The following is a 23007-nucleotide window of genomic DNA, read 5'->3' as shown; positions in this document are numbered from 1 at the left end:
TGGAAGGGGGACCCCTACATTGATGGCTACAGCTGTACCACTAAGCCAACGAGGAGGCCTCAATTAGCCAGTCTGACACGCTGTGAAGCCAGAGGTCCGAACCCTGGTCAGCCATACGGTCTCTGACTTTACTCATTTCATCATTCATCCTCATCGTTGCGATGAACCCAAGAGGTAGAAAAGTAACGTAAGATAACCACAATAGAGAAAGCAACTTTTTGATCTGGGATTGAACCAATGAGTTACATCCCAAAATCATCGGCGCTTGTCCAGAGGGGAGTTGTGGGGTACATAACCTTCCTTTTGACCCACCTCCGCCACCCTCGAAAAAGAACGCAAAATACTGGAAAAGATGGCCAAATATAGGGTTGACTCCTTAAAAAAATAAGGCATGATCCCCCTTTTCGATTTTTCTGAGCACTCCACTGTCCAAGGGCACTTTATTACACGCGTTTCTGTTGTAAAGCATTGCAATTTGAAGATGGAAGCATATTCTGCATGTAATTAGTAGAGCCAGGCAACTGTGGTTGCCAGTGGAACACTTTTTCTTCACGAGCACGCATTTTGTCGGTGTACTGTGTAGTGATGCGGAGATTTGACTGATTTAGAGCTATCGCGCCCCTCCCTACTTCAGCAGGGAGAGGAAATAACAGCCGCTTCCGGTGCCTGGTGGAGCTCGAACTGTGCTTGGCTTGTTCCCCCTGTGCGTGTGCAGCAGCTGATGTTATTGGAGTATGAGCAGATTATGGTGGGTGAGTATAAAAAACAGCAGGGCGGTGTACGCGGCCAGAAATTGTCCAAGTGACTGGGAAAGTGGCGAGGAGAGAGAGGGAGGAAGTTTTCGTCAGCGTAATTTCTTGGGAAGCGAGCGTTTGTGTGTTTGCTGGGCCGGTCAGAATGTTTTGATGACCTCATAGGTTGGGCAGACACTGACTAAGCTCACGCTGGGCAGGTTCTGGCGTTCAGTCGCTCGTGGCAGTTTGCAATGCTGCACGCCTCGCAGCTGACTTTCTTTCAAGATACTCACTCCCCCTCCTTCGCGCGAACGCCAAGTGTCGTGTTTCAGAAGGGTTGATCGCTACATGAGCCTTGGAGGCAGGCGGTTTTCCTCCTGAAGGGACCCCATTCAAGAGCATGTGCCGCGTATCGTATTGCTCTTTTTTTTGGTGCGTGTGTTTGTGTGCCAGTGAAATGCTCTTTTCAAGGATCCAGTGAGAGTTATTTTTAGATTTTTTAAAAAGTTATTGTGCAATAGTGAATACATATATATTGTTACGATAATGATGGTTGCAACAGGAAGAAGCCTTAATTTGGTTGAGATTCACATCGAAGTATTTGAGGACTTTCGAAACGTAAGGATTTTTTCTTTTCTTTTGCATGCTTCTACGAACCTGAATTTGATTGTCAAGCGAACTTACTTCACAATTTAACTGAAATTTGAGCAACTATTATTGGTTTTCCTTCCCTAAATGTCCAACAAGGGGGCATTTTTGTGTAATTTGTTTTCTCAGTACTCTAATTCAAGGTGGGGAAGCGACACAATCCCCCGCAAGATTTTCTTTTCAGCATTCCAAAATAGATTCTCTATTATATAATGAGAGAACTATTACTTCAGCACTCTGTGGCCCCATTCCTAATAAGAGATGTGTATACATTAGGAAATGTATTGCACATACTGAAATAATTTTCTTGTTTTTCTGAAACAGACGATGCAGTTGGATTGCAACATGTCGGATGGATGGAGAAAAATATTTTTTCGTAGTGTTAATAGTGTACGTCTTAGCTACGTATCCTGGCCATGATACTCGCACCAAATCGGTCTACACGCTGAGATCAAGCCCGTACCCAAGGGGGGGGACCAGGGAGACCATGCCCCCCCCTCGAGCCATGAACATTTTCAATTTGAACGTATAAAAACCTACAAAAATTACGTTGATGGTTTTTCAAATTTTGCATGAATTTTAATTTTGTCTTGCGAAAATGAATAGGTTGTTTCTGGACAGAGGCAAGCTCTAGAAGTCTGCAGTCTGCAATATTGGACTATTTTAACCAACCATTGATGCAAGGCAGTCGGGACAGTTCATTCCTTGTAATCCCTGTCCCGATCTCAGCTAAGGAAGAAAGATTTTGCGCCAATACAGACAATTTGTTTTACTGCAACTTTTCTTTTTTCTACTTGTAATTGTCCTGAACATAATTGCACAGTGGTGTGACCGTATAACAGACAACTTTCACAGTGTGCAGAGGACATCAAGGTAAAAAAAAATTCGATCCTACGAGCCGTTGAAAATGGCATTTTCTATCCCACATGTATGCAACCCCATTTGATAGCTCCTTGGTTGCCACTGGCATTTATTTTTGCTGTCGAATAAGATTCTAAAAGCGAAAATATACACTGCCAGGGTGAAGTCACTTAGCCGTTCCCTTCAGATAATTTATTTACAGGGTTTGCACTGACTCTAAAGTCCTAGACAACTGGAGGAGTCAGGAAAACAAGGCTAGGACTGAGGTCATTGGAAGCAAATGATTTTTTTAAAAAAAGTTTTCAAAACCTGGAAAAGTTCGGGGAATTAAATGATTTTTGCTTGGCAGAATTTGTAACTGGAAACACGTTTCGTTTAATTTTCCCAACAATTTTCTTTTTTAGTTAGTAATATTGCTTATAAAAAGGTTTTAATTTATTTTAAAAAATTTACAAGAAACGTGATTGATTCATTTGATTCACTTACAAAGTTGAAGTGCAACTCTTATTTTTTAGCATGTTACATTATTACACAGTTACGTAAAATACCTGGAAAAGTCAGGGAATTTGCAAAATGGGTGTGAACCCCAACTCCACACACATGTTGCTTTTCGTAGGCTATTTGAATTGTTTACATTATGCATACATGTAGTCTATCCGTATCATACAATTTTCCATTTCGCTCTCTAACAAACAAAATTTCAAATATTTCCCACGTGCTTGTATACATATTGATTAGAAAATGCTGTTCTTCAACATTTCGTAGCAAATGAGCAAATTTCTCTAACTACCCTCTCCCATAAAGGTATATGTGTAATATGAGAGAAAATTCGCCTATGGGTCTGCTCCCCTCTCTTCAAAAAAATCCTGGGAACGGGCCTGGCTGAGATATTAAAGTAACATAATTGTCCAATTTGACGTCCTGGTAGTGATTTGCAAAGTTAAGAGGTGATAACACTTACTCAATCTTTTGCAAAAACAAAGATTTTTTTTTACTCTGTAAGAGAGCTGGTGGTTTATTCAAGTTACATTCTCATTACTTCAGTTGGTTTAAAGTTTGGAATCGTTACAACCCAGCGCAGGCGGTTTCGTCATGTCACCTCTACACCATCTGCAGGCAATAGAGAACTTTGAGGCTTAATTATCGCGATATAAAAGAAGTGGACGAAGAACGTCAGTTATTTGGGTTTCATTTTAGTACAAACTGAGGTTTACTAAACTCAAGCATATTTCGCGGGTGTTGGAAAACCCAAATCCACTCTCGGCTCGTCTTGCCTGAGAATATTTACGCTGTCGTGTTTTTGTTCATAATAATTTTCAGTGTTAAAAACTTCCTTCACTTTCCATTTTAAAATATCACTGGACCACTGGCATCTCCTTTGAAGAGAATGGAAATACTGCAACTCTAAGAGATACAAAATTGCATTTTTAATAAAAAAAAAAAGTCCTGTGTTTTAATTCTATAAATATACCTTAAGCAATACGATTTGTTGCTATTGTAGTAATGATATAATTTGAATTGACATCACAACTCTTAAAAATATAATTGAATGTGGGAAAAATAAATTTCTAAAGTCTCCCAATTTCTTTAGTTCGAGCATAGTTCCCATTGCCGTCGTTACGTAAGAGTTGTTGTATGTTACATTAAGTAATTGAAAAACAAACTTGACCGGCAATAAGGTGGTCCCCTAGCAACTTAATCCTGACGGCCGTGACTGTCCCAAATATGGGAGGTCATAGCAGCGCTTCGTATGCATAACTTATTCTAAATTTCGAAATCATATTCGTCATCATGTTAAAGCTGTGATGGTCTTGCCGAACAACGTGTATGTTCATCACGTTAAAGAAATGTGATGGGACTCGAATTTCAATGACTTTTTGCATTGGTACCACCATCAGCTCAGGGGTGGACGACATGCTACAAGGTGGGCTCTACTTGGCTGGTTGTGGCTGTAATTTCACAATAATAATCTACCTAAGTGGTGAAGTGCTTTATCTGAGATTTGATAACTGTGAGCTATTGACCATATTCGCTCCTTCTCCGGGCCTCCCTGATGTCGTTGTCGCATTGCAATAAAATGGCCCATGTTTCGATATCCGGTGGAGGCACATAGTGTTTCGAATCCCACTTTGAACTGTAGGGCCAGTCCCGATTAGCCCACCTCTCCATAAAGTGGACATGCAACATAACTCAATAATTCTCTTCTACAGTGGAAAAAATCCCTTCATAGTCCACCAGCTACCTACCTACCCTCTTACTAGAGATTTTTTTAAAAGTTCGCCACATTGTATCTTCAAGAACCTTTTCTTTCAACGTTATTGCGAACTTCTACAACCCATTCATTATTAACAGTAATAACACGTGTAATTTTTTTATAACCCTTAATTATTTGTGACTAGGGAAAAATTATATTAGTTTATTTTTAGTGAACTGTTCCACAAATTTACAAATTATTTGATACTTTCTCACAAAATTATTTTGTAGTTTAATGTATTAAGAACAATATGGCTTGTCAGCTTGCTAATAAAGCAAGACTGAAAAGGGATGGGGGGTGGGGTGAAGCGAATCGCCAAAAATATAGGTAAATATCCCATATTTTGGGGTATTATTGAATGTTATGGCGAATACTGCAAGAAATTGGAACATTATGTAGGCTTCATGGGCGAGTGCACGTGTTATTGTTGCAAATACGCAATTTCCTGACTTGGTGCAGCATTATATCATCGCTGACGTACGATAGCAGTCGAGGAAGTGTGTGATTGGAATGTCCTGAGTGCGTAACCTTTGGGTATATGTTGCGACGTGGCCAAAACGGAAATTATGTCAACGTAAGTGGCACCATCAGATTTGCGTTACAAGTTCGAGGCAAGGTTTTTGTTTTACCTCCGAAATTTATTTCCCTTGACTTGAAGAAAAGGCATTAGATAAGTTTCCAGAAACTGAAAGTGCACATTGTACAGTGGTACAAGTGTACACTTTAAACTGTAGGTCCAGTCCCGATTAGCCTATATGTGCATAAAGTGGACTTAAAACAATTCAATCAAACAAGTATGTGTACAAAGATACTACATAAATACCCAAAGAATGATGAAAGACTACCGTGCACCTAAGATTGGAGGGGGAGAACAGCTTGTTTTTTTATTAAGGCAACTTAATATTAACACCCCATCTACCTGTCTAGCCTGGCTATCTCAAATTTGGTACGCATGGTCTTCGGTTCGATTTCCGATAAAAACTTGAAATTTGACCTACCTATTTTTATGTATCATCGCTACATTTTATATAGGGTAAAGGAGGGGAAGTTCGCCACCAAAATGCTTTTCATTTTTTTCCCTTCTAAACTAATTGGGGGAGGACAAAATTTATAAGATACAAAAAGTAGTCATTGTGGATTATGAGGAATATAACATAAATACTGTGCTACTTATACTTATGACGTAATATTAAAAATACTAAAATGAGAAAAAGTGGCGAAATTCCCGCCACATGATGGGGAAATTCGCCATATAACTTATTTATAATTTTATCCTCAGTTTAAGTGTGCGAAATACCAAGTTTGTTGCCAATAAGTCAGACAACAAAGTGTAAAAGACCTACAAATGACAATACAAAACTGCTTAAAAAGATACAATACAAACATGTTTAAGAAACATAGGCCTAAATGTTCATATGCATTGTGAGCAAGTTGTGTGTAAAAGTTCGCCTGGAAGAAATTTTCTGTTACTCTGGCGAATTTACCAGCAAATGCATAGTCGAGAGGAAACAACTGACGTTTAATTGTACATGCACGCGCAATCCAAAGCAAAACTTTTCACGACATTCTTAAGGTTTGAGGTTACGATATCAATAATTAAAAGGAAGAAAAATCATTCTTATCTGCTACGAAATGACAATATCCAACGTAGTATTGAAACTCGGCACCTTTCTTTGTCTTCTGTGTAGACACAACCGCGCATTCCAAACTGTACTGCTTGCTTGCTAGTTCGCTCACCACACTGTAGTTTTCAGTGGAAACAAGGCACATGTTACTTGATTTTTTACAGGCATCAGTGAGTGTTTCCAACCTATAGTTTCTATCTACGATTACAAAAACCACAAATACGACGAAATTCCCAGCATGGCGAACATCCCTTCTTTTACCCTATGTATATCTGTAATCATCAATTATAATATGTAGATTCTACGATGGATATAGGATTATAGTATACCTCAGACTGCGTTGATAAAAAAAAAAAATTACCATCCATGATTACTTGATTATTATGCAAGGCTCGAGATGCTCTACACCTACTACTAGAGGGTGAGGCAAAAGTCAGGTTACATAAGAAAACAAATACGTGCATACAAACATACACATGAAATGGTTAGTTACCGTTACCATACATGTTCACAATTGACACCATCTGATTGAATGCATGCTTCGAATCTACGCTCGCAGTTGCGTAAGACGTCTGCTTAATTTTCTTAGCGTACACGGTGGCCTTTACGTGATCCCCCAAGTAAATATCCAGGGGTGTTAGGTCTGGGAAGCGAACACAAACAATATCACTTGTGCAACCTGACTTTTGGCTCACCCTGTATATTCATATATCAATGTAAGACCATCTTGGGAACTACTTGAAAATATATAGTGGCGGGCAACGGACAGATAGCAGCGATGATAGCGCTCCCTGGTGTTTAGTTTGAAACATAAAGCAGTAGCTTTGTTTGGCTCTCGTGGTTTGTTTTTGTTTCCAAAGGACATTGTAATATTAATAAATTATAGGTATAATTACTTCCCCAGTTTCTGAGCCGTGTAGGTGCCACGTAATTCGCTTATCACATTAGATAAAGGATATGCATTGTAGTCATATGAGTGACACGACAGAAACAATGCACAAAGCACATAGTTTTCAAGGTGTGTTGGTCATGTGTAATAAACCGCTCTGAATAAAAGAATAAGGAATTAACAATGACTGATATTACGCCATAATGGTCATGCAGAACAAGCAGTGACTGAGCGAATGTCGTCTCGTTTTCTCTCTGTTCATTGTACAGTTAGAATATTACATTTGTTATTTCATCAGTTCTCTCACCTACATAGGAATTCCGCGTGTTAGCCACGAAGTGAACAAAGACCGCTGAGGGTATAAAAATTCCATAGTAGGTACTGCATGTACCAGTTTTAACAGCAGTAAAATCGAACGGTAATAAATGGAACCGATAAGACTCCATAAACAGAAGTTTTCATAATGTAAGCTTATTGGGAAAAATGCATCCAGGCGATTTTGAATTCAGTCTTCGCAAAACGCGATGCGGGAGACTTTTGATGCTGTTCTCTGTATTATCGACTTCGATAGATGAAAGGGTTTGGGAAGAAAGTTGCTTTGAACTGTTTTCGTTGCGATTTGCAAATTCAAGTAAGTTGCTTGTGTGCATACTATTTCACCGGTTGTCAAGTTTTTATTAAAATCGTCGTCTTTTCATGGGATCACACTGCTTATTAGCGATTTTCGGCCAAAGGTGCTGATTAAGTCGCTACCCCTGCATTGAAATTGATGTCGCCTCGCAACGAAGTGATTGCTGTTATGTGAAATGTGAACGTATTCCCATTCGATTAATTGCCGCCAGAGAGAGAGAGTTGTAGCTAAGCTTGTGGCGTTGGTGAGTTGCTGCGTAGTAGGCAACTTGCATTTTCGGAATAGCGACTTATGCCTCACCCTGTATATGTTCCGACACATAACATTGCCGTCGCTGTAACAATTGAATTGTACGCTATTTTGTGTGCTTGAAGTTGTCAATGTTTGTCCAGTGTTGCCACATGAAGGGAAAATTCCCTAGCTGCAGGGAAATTCTTGCTGAAATTTTAGGTTAAAAGAGGAAGTGTAAAAAATATCAAAATTGCAAGGAAATTTGAAGATATCCAGGTGTCACATGAAAGTCAAACTGATTTAAGTATGAAACACACATTCTTTTCTATCGTTGAGTAATTTATCTTCCCTCCAAAACAACCATAATTAACATTTTACATTTAGGTTGAGCCCACAGGTGTTATCTCCATTTCTTCGATACTAGCTTATAGAATGGGTTTTTATGTTAATATTACTGTCTTAAATGGACATGCACTGGTTGGAGTCTTGGGGGGGGGGGGGGACGTAACAACTTTTCTCCTGAGATTTCGGCCAGTGGCCAGTGACCACCCACCATCCTGAGGAAATTGGAAAGCTATGAATGAGTATATTAACCCAATCATGGAAATTTTTCCATCCAGAGCAGCCCTAACACTGTGCTTGAGAGGAAATGTTTTAGTATAGTACTAATACACAGATTACATTAGTTTTATTTAGCAAATTCACTCTCCCCTGCCATCAAATTGTCAGGCTCAATTGAGAGATCGATGTGCAATCCGCCCCCCCCCCCCCTTCTTCCCCACATACATATATTACAAAGTGTTAAGCCTCCTTCACTTCATGTTGTAAGGCATTGTGTGTGCATTGATTTAGAAAGAAATTAGTTGGGGGTTAGGGGTGACAGTTACATTAGATTCAAAATCCCAAGTCTGGTTGGTACACTAGATGCTGTTGAATATTTATGTTCTATCAATTTGCTTTATTAAAATGGTTACTGGCAGTTATTATCTGTACTGAATTCTTCCTCCATATGTAATTTTCTCTTCCAAAATGTTGTGGTGTAACCTTTTTTGTTATAAGAAACTAATCATGCCTTTCTTTTTGATCATATTAATGTTGCAAAATGTTAACATGCATGAGAAGCATTCATGCTGTAACAGTTTTTCTCTGTTTTGATTAGAATAACCAAGCTCCAAAAAAATGGGGCGGTGGGGGATATTTTGGACATGCTTTTGGAAACAAGAGACTGACTCCTAACTTTATCAACTACTTAGCAGTGTCAGACGATGATGTTTATAAGGTAAAAAGTTTTTTAATAAGTGCCTGGCTGCAAGCAATGAGCGCTATATGTCAGCCTATGTGGAATTTGCATCAATCTTAACCATGCTTGAGCTTGAGAATACTAAACGGCCTATTTTATTTTTGACAACTGGCTTTTCTGTTCCTAGCTAATATTTCCTATTGAGCATACTTCTCCATAAATGTCTATTAGTGACATGTTTTCATGTTGCATTTTATGTGGTTAGATATCATTAGTGAATGTGTTAGCAGTACTTGTTCCTGGATATTCCATTTTCCAGTTTTATAAATAAAAAGCTTTAGAATCCAATTGGAAGCATGCTTTTTGCTGTTGTGCATGTATGTTTTATCTGTTCATATTGCAAAAGATCTTAATCTTTTATAACTAAAAATTAGTATTTTAATATCTTTTTAATGTTGTAAGTTACATGTAAAAATAAGATAAAGTGCTCCTCTGTGCTTAGCACCACGCCATGAAGGCATATAGGGGGTGTGGGGGTAACGCCCCACACTTTCTTTATCTGGTCATGAGTGGGGGTGATGTGATTAGCATCACGCCCCTGACCGCCTTTACCCCCCAGGGTTTCCCCCAGGTACCCACCCATGTCATTCGACGCTGGGTGGGTGCCGGGGAACATGTATCATTGTTGTTTAAGTTGTTGATTTTGACGGTTTTCTGTATGGTGGTTTTGGTATGTTTGTATGTATATTTTCTAATTCTGCATCCATATTGATGATTAATTCATTCATATTGTACTCTCTTAGTAGGCTTTAGTTGTACAATTAAGTCAGCTATCAATACAAGCTGATGTAAATTTTGTGTGAATTTTTTTCACTTCCAATTTTGGTGGGATGCATGCACACATACATATGTTTTTCTCCCTCTGTGTGTGTATATGCATGCCCTCTCATGCTTATTTACCAGATTAATTTCTTTATAAACTCTTTATTTTCTTCCTACAATATCTTCTTACATCCTATTGACTTCTTATCACGTACTTTCTCATGAGTTCTTGCTAATGTTAACAGTTACTGGAATATCCTTTTTGCGTTTCTTCCCCTCAGCATCAATGCTATCAATGTATTCTAGAAAATAGGAAGTTCTGCATTACCAAATTATCTCTAGGTAAATTGTGTATGTGCAAATTCTTGGGACAGTTATCATCATACCTTCTTTATTAACTAAGAATATAGATTTTAAATTTGATTCTTGTGCTTCTTGAACTAGTTCAATGGTTTTACTTTTCTAAAATGAAATAATTGTTTAATAATTCTCTATTATAAAATTGCAGGTGATTGATTTATTTTTATGTACAAATTTACATAAGTAAATTGTTAGTGGTGGTTTAATTCTTGAGAATCCTTTGATCACTCAGTATTTTTTTTGTCTCCCAGAACATGCTTTTGGATAGTAAAAAGTGAGTTTATGTGATTATTTGTGTTCTTATGGAAAGAGGTACAGTTTCATTCACAAAGCAGTAGGAGCCAAGGGATACTGGTAGGGTTATATCCACGTGACCTGATGGCTGGATTTTTATATGGTTGCTTATGGGAATATTTATATTAAATATTCTAGGAACATGTTACTCAATATAACTGAACATAGTATGTGGATGGCATGAAGAAAGGTTTAAAAAGAACTGGCTGTAATGAAAAATGACAAAATGATGGGAATCTGAACACATTCATTAAGGCATACATAGTCCATATCAATTCAGGCAGGGGGTTACCTTCATAGTCTCAGATGTTATTGAATTAAACATGTTAAAATTCAGGACAAAGTAAGAAACCCATATTTTTTCGTTTTGTCCACAAAAAATCCTGGCTCGAGATACAGGTTGCCAAAGATGGCACCTCTGGCATTATTTCTCACATGTGATTTTCGGCAAAATATTAAGAATTAAAATAAGACTAGATTTTGATTTCATGAGACCAATATGTGAGAATGTGGTAATGGAAACTGGTTTAATGTATGGCAAAATTTTCAATCGTTTATAAAACCTGTTAAACTTGAAAGTGGAAGTTCTCCTTTTCAGAGAATGTAGTACTGTATGGTACTGACCAACAGTAAAAAATCAAAATTTTTGGGATTGGCATTTTTGAAAAAAATATTATTCTTGATTTTTCAAAAAAAAAATTCAGAAGGCATACCAAGAGAACTTGGACACATATTTCCAAACAGAGGTTATCATTATAATCAGAAACTTATTCTCTTTCAAATACAAAGAAACAGCAACAAAATATCTTGAATCGTTCCAGAGATAGAGCATTTTAATATTTTGCCGAAAATCGCACGTTAGAAATGACGCCCGAGGTGCCATCTCTGGCGACCTGTATCTCGGGCCAGGAATTTTTGTGGACAAAACAAAAAAATACGGGTTTCTTACTTTGTCCTGAATTTTAACATGTTTAATTCAATAACATCTGAGACTATGAAGGTAATATTTTTTTCTTTGCCTGCCTGAATTGATATGGACTATGCCTTAATGATATTTTCAACGAACTCTTCTTGCTTAACAATCAACTTATGATTGATTGATTTGATGTTTTAAGTCCACTTCGTGTGCAGTAAGGAAGTGGGAACTGAACCACTATGTGCCTCCACTGGGTATCAAACCCAGGACTACTTGATTAAAAGGCAACGACGCCATCAAGGAGGCCAGTCAACTTAAGAGATTCAGTCACAAGTGCAATGTGAGGAGAAAGCCATAACATGGCATCTTTTTTCTAATTTTTGTGTGGATTTTTACATAATGGAAATAAATGTGTACCTTATGTGAAACTGTACCTCACAACCCTCCTACATTCTGCATTAGTATTAATGATGTGACAAAACAGGAAATGTTCCAATACACATGATATTATTTAACAGTCAGAATTAACATGCTTCTGTTTGTGTATTATACGAGTCCCCAGAGTTTTCCACTCATTCATTTACAGGAGAGAGGAATAAAAAAGTGATTTAAATTCTTTACTTGGAGCTTAAAACCAATTTCGCCCCCTTATTAGCAGAACAAAAAAAGCACTGTACTGTAAGAAAATAAATAGGAACAATATGTTTCAACCAGTTTCAAAGAAGACATTTAGGTATTGGAATTGGTATAAATATATGACGTCTGATATGTCAATTGTGACTGATATTCATGCATTTGATGAATCTGTAATTGATTACTGAATTGGCATTTCTTTCCAATGCATGTTTTTATTTTTCTTATTAATGAATTTACATTTCAATTTTGCTGTGAACTCCAGTCACACACAAAAAATTAAAGTTTCTCATAATATTCAAGTTCATGTTTTCTCATATTCTCAACTGTCATTTCCTTAATGTCAACATGTTCCATGATATTGCCGTGAGATCAAAGGGCTTATTTAGTAGAATGGAATTTTGTAGTAAAACTGAAGGAGCAGAGGTGGATGAAATTCACTACGAGAACATAAAATTGACATTCCAGTTATTTTCTCAACCTCACCCTAAATTGGAAAATTACACACTACTTTCCAGAGCGCAGTTTTTATGACTATGGAAATAGAATCAACTTTTTCAAAGTATTGGAGAAATCAATTTGTTATTGTGGTTAGCAGAAACAGGCAGAAAATGGACATAAAATGAGAAAAATGCAAAAGCAATCTTAGAAATAAGTAAAATGTTGTTCCAAGTTTCCACTTTTAGAGGACAAAATTTAGGCTTGTAGACCACAGCCAAAATTGAAATATAATTATACATAATCCTTCATTTTTTCACTCAAATTGCATCCTCCATGAATAGTTACTTGTACTGTGTGATAAAACATTACACTTATACAAAATATGAAATGTGTGTGAAGAACAAATTAATTTTCACTCTTACTTTCTTTTTTTGTAGCATTCTGGGACTGAAGGTGGAGATGGCGGCACAGTGGGAAGTGAGCAGACTCCGTCAGAGCGTGGGATTGATGTTGGTCGTGTTGGCAGCTGGGCAGCCTCATTCGAGAAACTCCTGGATGATCCAGCAGGTCTTCATACTTTTGCTGTAAGTTACTGTTGTAACAATACATTTGTCTATGTACTATTATAGTATTGAAATTGTTGATTCTGTCCTGTATCTAATCTTTGAATATGAATACATAGTACAGGGTTGTATGTAAAGGTTAGTCACAATTTAATAAGAGGGCTGCTATTTTCCACCCACTGCAAGAATGGAGTTAATATAAACAAAACCACGTGACTCCTATCGTATGTGTTAGTTCTGGTGTTATTTTGCCCATAATTGTAGTGGTTGTAACTGTACAGCTCGTAATATAATATAAATTCCCAGAACTTCAATATAGTAGCCTTGGTATGGATTATCACATGGTTCCAGTCATCATTTGGGCTACTTACAACATATCAGTAGGATTTGTTTCACAATATACATGCCAATATTTACATTGTTCCTTACTGGACAGAGCAATCCTAACGTTAAACCTCTATAAACTTTTACTTCCCTCGCAAGCAGAGAAAAATGCATGAATAATAGTATTATATTTATTTATGAATTTTATATTTTTACAGAACATAACTGTATTGTTTTCCACACAGGAATTTCTCAAGAAAGAATTCAGCCATGAAAACATATATTTCTGGGTGGCATGCGAGAAGTACCGGAAGCTGACAGATGATGAGAGGAAGAATGCAGCGCAGGACATATTCAAGAGGCATTTGGATGCAGGAGCCATGGAGCCTGTGAACGTTGATTCCTATGCAAGACAAATAACAAATGAAAGACTAAAGGAAGCGTCACCTCACCTTTTTGTTCAGGTTAGTCACAACTTCATACACTTGTCAGTTATTCCTTAAAATGAAAGAAAACTACAATTGTGATATTTCTGCGAGGAAGAATTCACACCAAAGTGACTAGCAACACATGTCAATCGAACGCAGGCTTGTTTGGCCTGTCATGCTACTAGGGCGTGTAACGCTGCTGATTTGTTCATTCCCAAGCTGCATATGTCATGTGTCCACTTTGGTGTGAAATCTGCCTAAGAGGTTACTGTTATGAATGTTTTTGTTTTCTGTAGAAATACAGATGGGGATGTTTTGTTTTCCGGAGAGATATAGATGGGAGACAAAATAATACGAACACCTGTGAAATTAGAGAAAATCTTTATTAATATTGGGTTGGACCACCCTGTGACTGAAGTACACTTTGTATGCAACGTGGGATGGACGCATATAGGTCATGCACAATGTTTAAGGTAATATGGAGCCATTCTTCCTCCAGAGCAGTTTCCAATTCCGAAAGTGTGGCTGGAGGCAGACTTCGAGCATGCAGATTGGACTCCAAATATCCCCACAAATGTTCAATAATGTTCAAGTCAGGAGACTGTGGGGGCTATTCAAGATGTCCTACTTTATCGTTACGTTCTTCGAACCATGTTTGGACAGAACCACAGGGTGGATAGGGGCGTTGTCGTCTTGAAAATGCGCCCGCTCCCCAGGAAATAAGTCTGGACAAAAGGATGGAGATGATCCTTCAGAATGCTCCAATAGTGATTGGTGTTGATCTTCCCATGCAGAAAAACAAGTGGTCCCACACTGTCCCAAGATATCGCACCCCATACCATAATGGATCCACCTCCATGCTTCACAGTCGGCAAGAGGCAGTCAGGATGAAACTTATCTCGGGGCGTTCTCCACACATAAACGTGCCCGGTGATCTGAAATAACGTGAATGTTGATTCATCAGACCAGATGACTTGCTGCCACAGCATTACGTGATGTCACCAACGGCTTACGAATTGCCACTCTGCCATGAATGTTTGCAGCATGGAGTTCCCTTTTGACAGTTTTGGTTGAAATGGGGTCGTGGAGATGCCTGTTCATTTCAGATGTTATCTCGGATAGATTGCTTGTGCTTTTGGGCCACTATGTGCTTCAACACCCTCCTATCCTGAGCAGCAAGTTTAGTCTTTTGTCCACTGTTGTGCTTTGAAGATGCCATCTTACCTTGTGTTGTGTACGCTGTCATAAAGGCTGATACTGTGCTCCTTGAACACCCTACACGGTTTGCAGTTTCTGTCACCGTGGCTCCAGCTTAACGTGCTTCAACAATCATGCCTATTTGGAACTCGTGTCAGGTCTGACATTGCAGTGTCTCGTGAGAGCGCACAATAGACGAATGCACCACTAATGACTGCTGTTGACAGACTAATACCTTCCCCTCCACGGCCACTAGGTGGCAGACTTCAGTGCCAGGTGGTGCTGCTGTACTGCCGGTGTGAAATGTGGCATAGTTTTTCACAGGTGTTTGTATTATTTTGTCCCCCATCTGTATGTGCATAGTTAGTAATGAAAGTCGCTGGGAAATTATCATTTTGTTAGGAGTGGTAATACAGTACATTTAACAAATTTTAGGTCTGATTTGCTTTGCTGGCACGCATAGGGAATGATGCCATTATGTGCTGTAAACAGTGGGTCTCAGGTTTAAATCTCGGTAAAGCCATGGACATTTCATTGTATTTCTCCTTTCATTTTGTTCAATTCACCATCTATCCTCGTTGCCTTGATTAACACAGGTATAGGAAAAAGAGACATAAAATAATTAATCTCATACATACATAAAAAAAAAATCGCTGTGGAATGTCAAATAATGAGTTCCTGGTTTTTAAGTTGTGTATTTGCACATGTGGAACCATGGTGGTCTAGTAAATAGGGCATCTGACTGTCACGTGGGGGACCTGGGTTCGATTCTTAGTGAGAATTTTTCTGGCCTTGTCTGGCATTAAGTGACTGCATGCAGTTTACCAGCCTCGTAAATGTACGCCTGGCTGGGCTAAAGGTGGCCCTACCCCCCACATCCCCCAAAATGTGATTTCATAGCACGGTGCTATATGTACGGGGAACTTTACCTACCTACCTTACCTGTGTGTGCATGTAAACTCTGTTGCAATATATGTTAATACATGTGTACTCACTTTCATTAGGAGTGCCTCTGTTTTATGTTTCAAAGCTATGTTCAGTACCTCGGAAGAATGAAAATAATGTAACCAGTTTGTTATAATACCTTACATATTCTTTACAGGCCCAGAAGCAGATATTTAATCTCATGAAATTCGATAGCTATCCACGTTTTTTAAAATCTGAACTGTACAAAGAGTGCCTTCTGAAGGATATGTCTGGACAAGATCTTCCTTTTCCTGGTGGAGAGGATCTGGATTCAGATTTGCACATTCACGACAAAGATGAGCCCAATCCAGGCAAGGTAAATATGGGTATTCAGCATTTTCATCAAATGCCTTTTTCTTAGAACTGAATTTCCAGTTAAGGTCGACTACCAGTCCTGATGTGAAATATTAGAATAATTGCATGAGGGATAAGAATAATATGAAAATAGCCACCTCAGTGGCTGAATGTATTTAGTGATGAGCTCTGTTTTCAGTCCTGGGAAGGATGTTTTTTTGAACAAGTGTCACCTCATCTAATCATCATTCATCCTCATCACGATTACTCAAAAGTGGCAAACAATAAGGAAAATGGAAACTAAAACTAAACTCCATGGTGCGACAGCCTTTTGAGGGTCAGACCCTGCCGAGCATCTTTGTATCAGGTGACACACGGTCAGTACATGAAATCCCATCGCTGCTGTTGCCTGGATTTTGAGACCGAAAATGGAAATACGAAATAAAAATAATTATGAAATCACCTTTTCCATGTAATATTTTACACAGAATGAATCCATAGGATATTTAAGAGTCCATGAAAGTATTAAGTGGCATTTTGCAGACTCTTGAGTTAACTGTGCTCTGAGAAGTAATTGGCCAGTATTGACTATTAAATCTGAATTGACACTGTGCATTACCAATACCACCAATTTATCGGCTCATCTTTAAAAATGTTGTTTTACTAGGGCCATGATAAATATAAATTGAGGTTTCACTCTATTTGTTATATAAATCATTTTGCTCCACATGCTGCTGATAAATGCTAGATGCTTAAGAGTACTATTTTATTTCAGTTGAAGAAAAGCTGCAGTGATGCAGAGGAGAGGAGAAGAAAGTCTCTGTTGCCATGGAATAGAAAAAACAGATCAAAGTCGAAAGATCGTGGTGAATCAGAGTACAACAAAATGAAGATGCAGAATAAAGATGATTCAAGTTCAGTTCGGAGCGACATAACCAGCAGCCGTTCTTCTCTGGCTTCATCTGACCTTGCAATGATACAACGGGGAACATTAAGTAGGCAGGTAAGAAACTCTCCACCCTTTTTTTCATCTTAAAAGAAAGTTGTACATTGTCTGTGATATTGACTGTATCTTTTCTTCAATTTCTGTCATTTTCTGTGAAAACAATTGTAGTAGGTATATTCGCTATGAAAGGTCTGCACTGTGTTGAGTAACCAAACATTTGATGCTAACTTGCTATTTCACTGCTGAATATTCTGGATTTTAGTCCTGACCTGAGCATGAGTTTTTTTTTTTTTTTTTTTTTTTTGTCCACATGTCAATTTCATCTAATCATCTTTCATTCTCATTGTTGCACTGATCCGAAAGGGCGGAAAACAATGCAAAACAAGAAAGGTACAAGCCATTTGGTGGTAATCCAGGGTGGATACTCATTGGGAATTCCTTGAATTCCAGGAATAATGCATGCATTATTAGCTCTGGGAATTATGCGTGAATTTTTCTCTGTGGACGTGAAAAATAGCAACTTCCTATTGAATATATACATATTTATAAATGCCCTGAAGCATGTTTTTCACAGTTTAGCTTTTATTTTTATTGAGAAGAAGGAAAAAGCTGGAAGAAAAATAGAACAGATTTCTCTCAATAAGTTTACTTTACTAGTGTCCTTTGCAGAACTGTATCTGACAGACGAAATCACGCTGCGACGCCAAGGGTCCCAGGTTCGAATCCCGCTCGGGCTTGGTTGTTTGTGAATGTCCATTCATGAATTTCATCATTTCATCACTCATCCCCATCTTCGCAAATTAGCCAAGAGGCACAAAACGCAAAGTAAAATAAACCAAATCAATCAATCAATCAAAAGACAGATGAAAGATTATTGCAAAATAATATATCGTGAAGTTGATTAGCTAAATTTGAGTGCATAGATTATTATATCCTGTAACATTTGTGACTTGTGTTCGTAGATGTATTAGTGTATGAGTATGTGAAGTAGCAAATGTAAACTCCGCACCTTAAATTAAATATTTTAAATATATATACTTTTTAATTGAATTAGATTTTTTTTGGATAAATTGGACACAGACTCTTTATATTGTTAATATATTTGTATGTGTGTGTGGGTGGTGAGAGGCTATATTGAAATAGAAAAAAAAAACATCTGCTTGCACCCTTACTTGAATTTTTGGAAATTTTGCCTTGAAAACACGCAATTATTCTTGAATTTTATTGTGATCCTGGACTGGCCACCCTGTAATCCTTCTAGTTCTTATGTTGTTATAAGTCAGAATGACATCCTGTATATTAACAGTAACAGTCATCTCTGAATATCTGAAACACTCTCGTATGGCCAGTTTGATACCTTCATTGATTAGTGTGTCATTGAATGTGATGATTTAAAACTAAATAAGTCTATCTTAGTTCACATGACATCGTTTGACTGTTTCAACTTTTTTGAAAAATATGAAATATTTTAACCAGTTACATTGAATTTAGCACACTTAAAAGTTTTGAATATGAGGGCCTCATTTTGGAAAAACAATTGCCAATGTGAATATGTTTAGACATATTTTGAGGGTCACTCTCTGAACTTACTTAGATACAGTGATTTATCCACATACCTCCCCTTCCTTGATTTTGTCACAAAAGTCCAATATATGGCAATTTTTGCACAAAATTTGTCCTTATACCTCCCCTAAAAATTACATTACACTTCCTCTCCAGATGGAAAGTTTTGGATAAACCCCTGCTTGTGTAGATTGATTCAAAAAGTATCATGCTTTCTTTAACAATACCATATTTTTGGGTGGAGAAATTAAAGTTTCCTCCCACCTACACCTACAGCTAAATTACATTATATTTGTTTACGTAAAACTTTCATGAAAATCAAAGGCTACATGTTTTTCGATGTTTAACATGAAAAATAATGAAAGATCAAATTTTCAACATTATTGAAATGTACGTAGTATGTGGTATGAAATGAAACCTTTATTAAATGACAGACAGTTCTAGAGATTTTCTTAGAATCTAAGATTGTGATATTAATGTAATTGCGTTGAATTGATGTAGAATGCCCAGGTATTGATATTGAATCTGATAACATGTTTTGTCAATTTTTTCCCAGTCATTAACATCAGGAGAGCACAGTGAACGAGAAAGTTGCCAGCTTTGTCGTGTGATTTTGCCAGATGGCGCTACTACTGTGGTACAAACAAGGAAGGAAGAACTCATTAGGGATTTGGTCAACAGGCTGCTTGATAAGCGAGGACTTAAGTACAGTGCTTTTGAAGTATTTGATGGAAATTCTGTGAAGGTACGTTCAAATTTGTTTTTATTGTCATACGAATGCGAGATAACAAATGTTTATAACTAAATACATGTTACTTGGAAAATATATTTGTTTTTAGCGCCTGTATTAATTTTGGCAATTCATTGCTAACATTCTCAGAAAGGCACATAGTTTGTTCAGTGAGCATTTGTTAATTGTGGATTATGGCAGATTTAGATCATGACTAATTTTAAATTTGGCTCACTAAATGTCATTTGTTTTCTTCCATTTCATTTGTTACATTTTTATTTTCTTCAAAACTGTGTTTAGTTGGATTATTACAGTTTTTCTTATAAATGTTTTATATTTATTTTTGTATTTATTTTTACACAAGAATTGAATTTTAACCATGTTTGTGGAATGAATTTAAACATTTGGAACCAGATATAAGGATTTTCGTTCCTTTACAATCGTACCTTAAGAAAAAAAAAACACTAGAAAATACTAATAAGGTTGAAGAATATAAATTTCATGCCAATATTTATAAAGTATTGGTGTAAATTTTTATTATATTACCAATCTGAAATAAAATTGCAAATGTTCCACGAAGACCCTAAGCCAGGGTCTTCAACTCATCAGACAGTGCTGGCCACATTAACAATTTAAATGGCATTGCGAGCCACGAGGCTACACTATGGAATTTAGAACTGGAAGATGCTGCCATCTACTATTTACTTAATCCGGTACTTAATTTTTCAAACTGGCACGGGCCACAACAAAGGGCTCTGCAGGCCACCTCTGGCCCGTGGACCATGGGTTGAAGACCCCTATCCTAAGTTGTTCATTCACTTTTATTAACGTATGTTGCCAGGAAAACACATTGGATTTGCCTTGCATATTTAGACACTTCTTTACAAAACCAAGGACCAGGATATATATTTATCAACCTTTATATTCATAAAAATAGAAGCACAATGGCAGATTTGCACTAGGATACAGGTTATTTATACAGATGTAGTGCTAAAAAGTAACTGTCTGCTGATGAAATTTGTTAGATCAGAGAAAACAGTTAATCCAACTTATCATTTTCATAGATATCTATACAACTTTTCCGGAATGTCTGGAGTAGCTACGCACAGAGGGGAAAGCTTGTGGGTGGGGCCAGACTAGTTGGGGAAGGGTGCGGGATGAAAACAACGAAGTGCTGGGCGGTATAACGGCCGTAAAGCAAAACGCTTTCTGCTGCCAATTTCTTTTTATTCTCATCAATGGCCAGTGTATTGTTTTACACAAATAACATCGTGTGTTTATTGTCTTTTAAGAAAACAATGCAATGCAATGCCAGAACGGCAGTAGTTGGCCTGTAAATGGTACATAACTTATTTGTTTACACAAGTATTTTTTTGCACAACTGGCACCCTAAAAACACAAAATTCCCTGTGAATGAACCTTCGTAATGCCTCTAGCGCAAACTCATCGAAGTCTGCAAATCGTTGAGCTCGTTTCGGATGCTTCTGGCCTGGCGTTTCTAACAAGGATGTTGCATCCTTTCCTCGCAATTGTTTCGCTTCCGTCCGGATATTATAAACGGGAGATTTCCCAATCCCCGTTAGGGCAGCTGCCTCCAAAACACATTCATTTACCGTTTTACCTCGTACAAATATGTTCTCCAACACAGTCAACACTATGCGGTGCTCTCCTTATGCGAGCTGACATGTTTACTACAGAACTACTGGACCGCGAATGAGCAGTCGACTCGCCCCCTCCTGCACATGCCCCTCCCTTCCACACATTCATTGGCCGAGGCACACACCCTTCAGCATGTGCCAAGAACACGTTCGCGTTCTCTTACTCCAGACATTCCAGAAAAGGAATATAGAGTTTTGTATTATAAATAAATTAGGGATGGGCCAATATTCTACTGATCCAATATAAAACTCCAAACGGTTCATTGGCCACCTTGGTCAGATGAACCAAGCTTTTGCAATGTAAAAGAAGCTGCATATTGAGACATTTACTTTAAAAAAAAAGTATGGCATTGAGATTATATGTTTATATCCATAAAAATTATAACAAAAGGCACAATATTACAATAAATGGTAAGATATTTATAGATATATCGGACTGGTAAAGTTATCGATAATTTTACTGATAAACCGATACACAGATATGCCTATATTGGCAGATTAATCTGTCATATCTCTAAAACAAATACAGTTTGTGAAACTTCTATATTCTTCTTTCGCAGCCTATTCCATTAACTGAAGAGTCCATTGTGCTAGCTGGGAAGGAAGTGCGAGTGGAGCAGAGGGTGATATTTCGTCTAGATCTTCCCAGCAGGAAAAGTGTCGGTGTGAAAGCCAAACATTCCAAAACTGTTGGCGAAGTTTTACGATCAATTCTCCATAAGTATGGATACAGAATGGATTTCAATAACATCTGCTTGGTAATAATTTTTAAAAATCTGATTGAATCTTAACATTCATGCAAAGGAATCAATAAATACCTATTAGGAAATCAGATCACTAGAAACGATGCAAGTTACTTATTGCATGTATAAGTACCGTGCGTTCATTTCGATCTTCTGCCGAGAGATCGGGAGAAGCGTGGCGGGCGGCGCTGACGGAGATGCAGACATTTGCGCTCTGTAATGCCCACTTATTTTTATGGACATATGCAGACATTTATATAAATATTGCAAAACGAGCACTGACCTGTGTTATAAGAGTACGGTTTTAATTTTAGTAGCTTAGTGGCTGTATGTGCTGATGATTTTGACATGCCCATCTCCTGTGAAACATGGAGTAGAGGTTTGTTTGGAGAACGTTCTAATGCTGCACCAATTTCATCGAGTTTTGCTTCGGTTAAAATCCGTAGTTTTTGCTTAGGTGTTTTAAAATTTAACGATCCAGTTTCTCATAATTTAAGGACAAGATGTCTAACCGTATCTCTATGTGGAGGTGAAACGCCTGGGAATTTCTGTACAAATTGCCTACACACGTCTGTTTTCACGTAAGTGTCTAACTAACTAACTAACTCTCTAGCCTTCTTAAACCCGAAGGTTCATGGCTGCAGCAACACAGGCCTTCCATCTGTCCCTATCTTGAGCAAGATCTATATACTCTTTTCCATCCCTACCGATTTCCTTTAGGTCCATCTCAACGTTGTCCCTCCATCTTCGTCTTGGCCTTCCTACAGGTCTCTTACCATCAGGTTTCCCAACAAGAACCTTGTAAACTCCTCTTTCCTCTCCCATTCGTGCCACATGGCCTGCCCACCTAAGTCTTCTTGACGTAAGTGTCATACATAAGAATTCTTTGTTCTAACGTGAACCTTGCGGCTGGCATTCCAATCATCTCACTGACACAGCTCATACACACTGCTATAACACAAACAAGTAACGGCAAGTAACCAAGAATATCACTTTTGCGCACAGTACGAAATTAA

At 37.9% G+C, this 23007-nt stretch overlaps 1 protein-coding gene across 2 annotated transcripts in view; it reads left to right on the top strand.

Moving 5' to 3' along the window:
* loco (regulator of G protein signaling family member locomotion defects) overlaps positions 1 to 23007 on the top strand; it is a 127400-nt gene that overhangs the window by 65943 nt on the left and 38450 nt on the right. The window contains exons 3-9 of one of the 2 annotated variants that reach the window (XM_083135509.1): positions 9033 to 9152; positions 13017 to 13163; positions 13712 to 13930; positions 16194 to 16373; positions 17127 to 17354; positions 19417 to 19605; positions 21809 to 22006. In XM_083135509.1, coding sequence (XP_082991635.1) covers positions 9033 to 9152; positions 13017 to 13163; positions 13712 to 13930; positions 16194 to 16373; positions 17127 to 17354; positions 19417 to 19605; positions 21809 to 22006 — 1281 coding nt within the window. The remainder of the gene's footprint in view (positions 1 to 9032; positions 9153 to 13016; positions 13164 to 13711; positions 13931 to 16193; positions 16374 to 17126; positions 17355 to 19416; positions 19606 to 21808; positions 22007 to 23007) is intronic. The other variant, XM_083135517.1, reaches the window with a different exon arrangement.

Source organism: Lepisma saccharinum, chromosome 1, assembly GCF_977018435.1.
Source record: "Lepisma saccharinum chromosome 1, izLepSacc3.1, whole genome shotgun sequence".
Lineage (NCBI taxonomy): Eukaryota > Metazoa > Arthropoda > Insecta > Zygentoma > Lepismatidae > Lepisma > Lepisma saccharinum.
This window is presented reverse-complemented; position numbering and strand designations above follow the sequence as displayed.